Genomic DNA, 8,683 nt, shown 5'->3' on the forward strand with positions numbered 1-8,683 from the left:
CGCGGGGGCGACGGGGACTCGGCCGGCGCTCCGCAGCGTCCGCGCTGGCGCCGGTGCCCGACGGCCTCAGTGCGCCGTGTGAAATAGCGTGTTCTCAGGATAGCGTCGGCCTTCTTTCCCTCCCAAGAGCCGGCGTATTTACTTTAAACTGTGCTTCCTGCTTGGGCAAGATACACACGCTGATTTCCAGAACCTGCTCTAACCGAAAGCATGGTTTTCTGAAGTGACTGAAGTGAGACTTATGGCTGGAGATGTCGCTGAGTGGGAGCGCGCTTGTCTAACGTGTGTGAGGCCGTGGTTCACCCCCTGGTACCAGCAAAAGAAAAAACCACCATATAAAATGAGGCAAATGGCCGGGTGTGCTAGTGCACATCTATAACCCCAGCACCCGGGAGGCTGAGGCAGGAGGATTGGTGCGAGTTCGAGACCAGCCTAGGCACAAAGTGGAGCTCTCGGCCAGCCTGAACTGCACAGAGAGACCTTGTGTCAAAAAGACCCGCCCGCCCCAAAAAAAAGGAGAAAGGAAGGAAGAAATACAATGTACACATGCTTAGTGATACATTCGTGATGTGGTGTAAAGTTAATTACTAAGTGCAAATATGAAAACTTTCTGAGCGGATGGTTGATGCGTACCTGTAATCCCAGCCCTTGGGAGACTGAGACAGGAGGAGGATCGCTGTGAGGTCAAGACCGGCCTGGACTACATAGCCAGACCATGTCTTAATTAAAAAAAAAATAAAATAAATAAAAAAAAAAAATCAATTAGGCAGGTAGCTGAGATTCCTCAAATTACACAATCAGAAAATCATAAGCACCTGAATAAACAATGCAGCTTTTTAAAAATACAATCAAAATGCTTAAATTCTAACAAGCACAGCTTAAATATGAGTTTTTAAAATGTAATAGATGTGCACTAAAGTGTTAATAGCAATCACCTCTGAAGAATTGCATTACAAGAGATTTTTACTTCCTATTGAACAATTTAAAAAATGTTGGGGGCTGGGAATTTAGCTCAGCGGCACAGTGCCTGCCTGGCAAGCACGAGGTCATGAGTTCGATTCCCGATACCGAAAAAATAAATAAAAATAAAAAATGTTGGACTCTTTCAGAACACAGTAATACACTTTTAGTCATAAATTAGTACATGCACACATATATTTTAAATGTTGGCCTGCTCGATGGGGCTTCTTATTTGAAATAAAAACCAACATCTCAGGAAACTATAAACAAGGAAGATTATCCAGGAATCTCACAAACAAGTGACAGTAAATAAGCATTAATAGTACAGATCTATTCTTCCTAACTAAAGGCCTACAAAATGCTGCTGAATGGTCTTTACTTAGGAGAGTCTTTATCGTTTTGCTTTATTTTTCTTTGAGACAGGGTCTCACCATGTAGTGCAGGCTGCCCTTGAATTTGTGGTGATCCACCTACGTCAACCTCCCAAGTGATGGAATCACAGGTGTATACCACCACAACTGGCTTCTTGTTTTTGTTTTTTTAAGACAGGTTCTTACTCACTACATAGTTTAAGATGCCCTTGAACTCACAATGGAGCCCAGGCTGGTCTTAAACTCCTGGAGATCCTCCTGCCTCAGCCTTACAAGTACTAGGAGTACAGGCATGCATCATCACACCCAGCTATTGTTTTGCTTTCAATGACTGTGAAACTATTCACATAGCTCTTCATGGATTCACTAGTGAATATAGCTTCATCTCTTTTTGCTTTCCTATAAAGTCAAAATCTTAAATCATCAAGGTTTTTTACTGTGCTACTGGTGGTGATGGGTTTTCTTTTTGGAACTAAATTTTCACAGCTACAGAGGGACTGCTGAAGACTTAAAATTCTAGACTGGTGTTGGTAAACGTGGCGTACGTGCTGCAGTGGGCTTTTTGTATCATTGGAAACTCTTAAAAGGTTCGCAGTCACTGTCTAGACCTTTTCATTTTTGTATGCATATTTTTGCTTTTATTTTTTATCTGTTGTTTACCTGTTGGTTTGGTTTTTGGCTCTTTGAGACAGGGTCTCACAATGTAGTTCAGGCTGGTCCTGAACTTGTGAACTCGTAATCCTCCTGCCTCAGTCGTGAAGCAGCTGGGAGTCTTCCTTTTCTCCTAGCTCCTCTTCCTTCACCTCCGCCCTTGGCCTCTGCTCTCCCTACAAGGATGGTTATGTGCACCCACCTGACCTGGCGCCTCTCCCGTACCGGCTCCACATCACTAGGCGTGAAAGTGCCCGATGCCTACTCCCACCTGAGCCCAGGATAGACCGAGAGTCCTGCACCTTCTTCACCCTGTTCCCCAGCAGCAACTCCATAACTGCTTGGGTAATAAGTGAAATGGATATGAAAATTGTGTTAGGGTTGAAAGAACTATAATGATTTTTTCAGAAGTGTTCCTTTAAGAAAGAAAGAAAAAAATCCTCTGTTGTTGCTTTTGCTCTCTGCTGCCCCCATGAATGGTTGCCCCTCTGCCATGTGCCACCCTGCCTTGGAGCCAGACAATTACGGACTGAAACCCCTACAAACTGTGAGCTAAGTAAACCTTTCCTCCCTTTAAAAAAAAAAAAAACAAGGAAAGAAAGATGAGACAGGTCTCACTGTGTAGTTCAGGCTGGTCTTGAGTTCTCTATGTAGCCCAGGCTGGGCTCAAATTCATGGCAATCCTCCTGCCTCAGCCCCCCAGTCCTGGGGTTACAGATGTGTGCCAGCGCACCTGGCTGGACACTCTTTATAGACAACGTACCAGCATGCTTTGCTCATTCTGTGTTGGTCATTAGAGCTTACCTTTCTATAAGGCACAGATGAGTCATTCTTGCCCTCGTGACCAGCATTTGTCATGTGGCACTGCGCTCAAGGTCACAGGCTTTTAGAAGCCCGGATAGACGGACTGGGGGTATAGCTCAGTGGCATAAGTGCTTGTCTGGCAAGCACAAGGTCCTGAGTTCGATTCCTGTTACAAAAATAAATAAAGTGCTTGCTGTAGAAGCCCACATAGGGAAGGCCAATGCCGGTTCCTGGGGGAGTTCCTGGGGAAGTCCTCAGAATCACAAGGGGTCAAAATAGTTGTTCATCATCTTCAACAAAATAATGTCCTGTTAGACTCTCGCCCTCCCACCCAAGTACTGGGGATTGAACTCAGGGGGTGAGCTACATCATACATGGAACTTTTTATATTTTTTATGACAGTGTCTTGCTAAGTTGCCCAGGTTGCCTAGAACTTGCCATCCTCCTGCCTCAGCCTCCTGAGTAGCTGGGATTCTAGGTTGTCACCACCGTACCTGACTCCATGAATTTTTCTTTTCAGTTTTTTTCTTCTGCTCCTTCCTCTCCTCTTCCTCCTTTTTCTCCCTCTTCTTCTTCTTCTCTTCCTCCTCTCTCTCCCTCCACCCCTCCTTCCTTCCTCCTCCCTGTTTTTTGGGGGGACAGGATTTTACTATGTAGTTCAGGCTGGCCTTGAACTCACTTTGTAGCCCAGCTGGTCTCAAAATCACAACAGTCCTCCTGCCTCAGCCCTCAATTCTGGGATTACAGACATGAAACCCTGACGTCTAGCCCTTTTCATTTTTTGTATTGGTGATTGAACCCACAGTCTTCACAGTGATCTGCACCCCGAGCCCTTTTCTAAAAAAATTATTTTGAGCCAGGCGTGGTGGTATACTCCTGTACTAGCACTTGGGAAGCTGAGGCAGGGGGATTACCACAAATTTAAGGCTAGCCTGCAGTACACAGCAAGACCCTGTCTCAAAAAAAAGTATTTTGAGACAGGGTCTCACTAAATTGCTAAATTGTGTAGGCTAGCCAGGCGTGGTAGTGCATGCCTGTAATCCCAGCACTGGTGAGGCTGAGGTAGGAGGATCATTGTGAGTTTAAGACCAGCCTGGGCTACACAGTGAGCTCAAGGCCAGCCTGAACTGCTTAGTGACACCCTGTCTCAAAAAGACCAAAAAAAAAAAATTATCTTTCACTATGATATTTTTCCCTTTTTTTTTTTTTTTTTTTTTTGGTCTTTTTGAGACAGGATTTTGCTATCTGGCCTCAAACTCATAGTGATTCTCCTGCCTCAACCTCCCAAGTGCTGGGATTACAGGCATGCGCCACCACACCTGGCCTCCCTTTTCTTTTTTTATTGTCCTCTCCTCACTGGAAATATTAAAGAGTTCCTTTTTTTTTGAGACAGGATTCACTATGCAGTTCAGGCTGGTCTTAAACCCACAGCAGGCCGGGCATAATGGCGCACGCCTGTAATCCCAGCACTTGGCAGGCTGAGGCAGGAGGATCGTTGCAAGTTCGAGACCAGCCTCTGGCTACCAAGTGAGCTCAAGGACAGACTGAACTGCATAGTGAGCTCAAAAAGACAAAAAAAGAAACCCTGCAGCAGTCCTCTTGCCTCAGCCTCCTGAGGGCTGGGATTATAGGCATACACCACCACGCCTGGCCCACTGAAGTTTTGTAAAACTAATGCAGAGGCATCCTTACTGCAGCAGGCTCAGTACCCAGAAAGGAGCAAATAGAGAGGGAGGTGAAAAAGAATGAAGATGTGTCCCATACATGCTCCTGCTCCCCTCCAGGAATCTGAGCACTATGCACTGGGAACACAGACTAAGAAAAATAAAAATTAATCAAATAGAAGGGCGGCCGGGGATATAGCTCCGCGGCACAAGCGCCTGCCTGGCGAGCACAAGTTCCTGAGTTCGATTCCCAGTACCACACACACACACACACACACACACACACACACACACACACACAAAAAAAATAGAGGGAAGGAGACTAGAAAAATAGACGTAAATTCTTTTTGCCTCCCCCCTCCTCTGCCCCCAGCCCCCTCCTCTCCTCCCGTCTGTCTGTTCCCTCCCGGCGTGTGTGCATGTGGGTGTGCGTGTGTTGCTGAGGCTGGAACCCAGGGCCCTGCACACGCTACCAAAGTGCTCCGCCCTGAGCCACACCCTTGGTCCTACGAAACTGACCGTGAGTAAGAGTGGGAGGCAACCAGCGTCCCAGCCCTAAACTCTGCTGCACTCCCTGGGTCTCCCCCGTCCTGACCCTGGCTGGCCACGTGCTTCTCGCTCCTGGTCCACCACTGGCGGCCTCTCTGCAGCTGGTCAGCACCTCTCCCTCCCAACCCCCTGCTCTTGACATCCCTGGTGCTGGGAAGGCGCACACCTCACGGCCTCCCACACCTGCAACCTGAACCACCCAGGCCCACGGACACTGCGGGGAGCTGACACACACGCACCAGCTGGCGAGCGGCCAAAAAGGTAAAGGCGGTCGGTGCAATGTGGCCAGTGCTACAAAGCGCTGCAGCAGAAGGCAGAGCAAGAGAGCTCGGGCGTCAGGATCTCTCCAGCCACCTTTCAGAGCACAGAAAAAGAAAAAAACAGTGCAACCTGATTAGCCATTGACATGTCTTCGAAGCACATAGGTTTTTGGGTTTTTTTATACAGGGAATCAAACCCAGGACCTTGCACTTGCCAAGCAGGCACTTATGCCACTGAGCTACATCCCCGGCCCAGGTTTTTATTATTTTATGCTTTGTGGAACTGAAACGTTGAGCCCACGGTCTCCACACTGAGTTACAGCTCCTTTTCTTGGTTTTTTGATAGGGTCTCACGTAGTGCAGGGGCTGGTCTTGAACTCACTATGTAATCCAGGCTGGCCTCAGACTCACAATAATGCCCCTGTCTCAGCCTCCCCAGTGCTGGGATTACAGGTGTGCACCACCATACCTGGCTGACACAGGGTCTTCTAAATTCCCCAGGCTAGGCTTGAATTTGACATCCTCCTGCCTCAGTCTCCTAGAGTGTTGGGATTACAAGGGTATGCTTCCACTCCCAGGTAAAAAATTTTTATCTCATCCCTCTTCCTCTTTTTTGAATTGTTTTGAGAAAGGGTCTCACTGTGTAGTCCAGACTGGCCTTGAACTCACAGTGATCCTCCTGACTCAGCCTCTCAAGTGCTGGGATTATAGGCGTGCGCCGCCACGCCCAGCCTGATTTCCTCTTCAGTGCCGTCAGAATTTAAGAGGAACTCTCAGCCCACTGGCAGAGGTGTACAGCCGCCGCCACAGGAGGAGGCCTCACTTCGGCCCGTTGCTGGGGCCTCCCTCATTCTGAACACCCTTCTGTGACCTCACCCCCAACACTGGTTCTACCTGCCTCTTGGTGATTTCCTCAGTGGAAGATCCCATCTTGGCTGCCGTGGGTCAGAGCCCCCAGGAGCACAAGTCCTGCACAGAATCAGCTTTGGGGTGGCCTTAGGACCACACTCCGCCGAGCACCTGTCCGGCTCGACCCCAGGCTCCGTACGACAAACATTTGCGCCCCCGTTTCCGTTGCCTCTGAGGTGCTTCAGCAACTGCTGTGAGGGGCCCTCCGCTGCTGAGCCGTAGCGTCCCTTGCAGGAGCTGGCGCGGGCTCCGTGTCCCAGACCATGGCTAGCACAGCCCCTTCTGACCTGAAGCTCCCCCAGCGGATGGGCCCCGTCCCTGAGGAAACCCACAGGAGCCCCGCAGGGGAACAGCTGCACCTGCTGAGCAGCCTGGCCCCGGTACAGACCCTGGCCAGTGTCATCCAGCCTTGCTACGGCCCCCACAGGCGGAAGAAGCTCCTGGTGACCGCTCAAGGGGACGTCGTGTGCACAGGCTCGGCTGCCGCCATCCTCCGGGCCCTGCAGCTGGAGCACCCAGCTGCCCGGTTCGTCCGGGAAGCAGCCCAGGCCCAGGCCGAGAGCACTGGGGATGGCACTGCCTTCGTGGTCCTGCTGGCAGAAGCCTTGCTGGAGCAGGCTGAGCCCCTGCTCAGAGCGGGCCTGGCCCGCACCCAGCTCCGGGAGGCCTACAGCACAGCTCTGGCAGAAGTCCTGGCCACGCTGCCTTCCTTGGCCATCCGGGCCCTGGGGCCTTTGGAGGATCCGTCCTGGGCCCTCTGCTCTGTGATGAACACGCACAGCCTGGCCCACTCGGACCACCTGGCCAAGCTGGTGGCCCACGCGTGCTGGGCCAGCAAGGAGCCCAGCGGCAGCTTCAAGCCTGAGCGCATTGGGGTGTGCACCCTGACGGGGGGCACGCTCTGGGACTCCTGCCTCCTCCCGGGGCTCGTCGTGGCCTCAAGGCCGTGTGGCCAAGTGACCGCAGTGCCATCAGGGGCCAGGGTGGCCCTGTTCACCTGCTGCTTCGGTCCTGCCAGTCCCAGTGCCCCTGCAACTGCCCGTCTCTATAGTCTCGAGGACCTCCTTACATTCAAGACAGAAAGCCGTCGACTAATAGAAAACCAGGTGGTCCAGCTGGCAGACGCGGATGTCAACGTCGCCGTGGTGTGGGGAGACGTGGACGAGGAGGCCCTCGCCCTGGCCGACCAGCTAGGCATCCTGGTGACTCAGGTTCAGTCTCGGAGGGAAATCGTGTACCTCAGTGAGGTGCTGGACACCCCTCTCCTGACGAGCCTACTCCCCCCACTGAAGCTGGGGCAGTGCCGGAGGGTTCACACGCAGAAGCTGGGGGACCACGAGGCCATGGTGTTTGAGTGGGAGCAGGAAGGCGCCCCTGTCCTCACCCTGGTCCTCCGAGGGGCGACAGCCGAGGTGCTGCGGGGCGCAGAGGAGGCCACCTACCACGGCATCGATGCCTATGCCCAGCTCTGCCAGGATCCCAGGCTGCTGCCAGGAGCCGGTTCCACGGAGATGGCTCTGGCCAGGATGCTGTCAGAAAAGGGGAGCAAACTGGACGGGCCCGAGGGCCCCGCCTTCCTGGCTTTCGCCCGAGCACTGAGATCTCTCCCTAAAACCTTGGCAGAGAACGCAGGCTTGGCTGTCCCGGCCACGATGGCAGAAATGAATGGCCTCCACCAAGCAGGGAACTTCCTGGTGGGAGTGGGAAGTGAAGGGTTACTAAATGCTGCCCAGGAAGGGGTGTGGGACCCCCTCGTGGCCAAAGCCCAAGGGCTCCGTGCAGCAGCCGAGGTGGTGCTGACGCTGGTGACAGTGGATGAGTTTGTAGTGGCCAAGGCGAGCTCCATCCCCCAGCAGACCTTGGACCCCGACTCCGGGAAGGCAATGGAAAGCCTGTCTCTACCCAAAAAAGAAAGCCTTAGGACGGAGAGGCAGCAACATCCTCAATAAACCAGGACTGCCAAGGAGGGCGCCTCCCCTCCCCACCCCGGAAATGCATGTTCACCTTATTTGCTCCTTCAACTTCGTTGCTTGTATTATTTCAATAGATTGGGCATTTGTTTTTGTTTCTGAGACAGGATATTGAACTTCAGGCTGGCCTTGAACTCACTATGTAACCCAGGTTGGCCTCAAACTCACCAGCACCCTCCTGCCGCAGTTTCCTGAGTGCTGGGATTACAGGCATGCGCCACCACACTGGGCTCTTGGTACTTTTAGAATTTCTTTAGATACAACACCCTTGAGTTCGATTCCTGGTACCAAAAATAAAAAAGATACAACACCCTGAAGAGACATAAAAGTTTTTCTCACTGACTTCCTTCCTTTGTAAATCTTCATTCTTTCATTCCTATTTCTTTCCATCAGATTCTGTTCTTTTCTATGATTGGAGCAGGATTCAATTTTTTTTTTTTTTTTTTTTTGTATCAGGAATTGAACTCAGGACTTTGTGCTTGCCAGGCAGGCACTTATGCCACTGAGCTACAGCCATTTTTTTGGAATGTTGGACATACTGACCA

General features: G+C 51.3%; 1 protein-coding gene across 1 annotated transcript; it reads left to right on the plus strand.

The window, feature by feature from the left end:
- The first annotated feature begins 5,777 nt into the window (after positions 1 to 5,777).
- Positions 5,778 to 8,203, plus strand: Cct8l2 (chaperonin containing TCP1, subunit 8 (theta)-like 2). Its single transcript, XM_005404846.2, has one exon. It carries the CDS (start codon positions 6,432 to 6,434, stop codon positions 8,115 to 8,117), a length of 1,686 nt encoding a protein of 561 aa, XP_005404903.1. The 5' UTR covers positions 5,778 to 6,431; the 3' UTR covers positions 8,118 to 8,203.
- Positions 8,204 to 8,683: the final 480 nt, after the last annotated feature.

The sequence above is a fragment of the Chinchilla lanigera genome, unplaced genomic scaffold (assembly GCF_000276665.1).
Source record: "Chinchilla lanigera isolate Chin_1 unplaced genomic scaffold, ChiLan1.0 scaffold00090, whole genome shotgun sequence".
In the NCBI taxonomy this organism is placed as follows: Eukaryota; Metazoa; Chordata; class Mammalia; order Rodentia; family Chinchillidae; genus Chinchilla; species Chinchilla lanigera.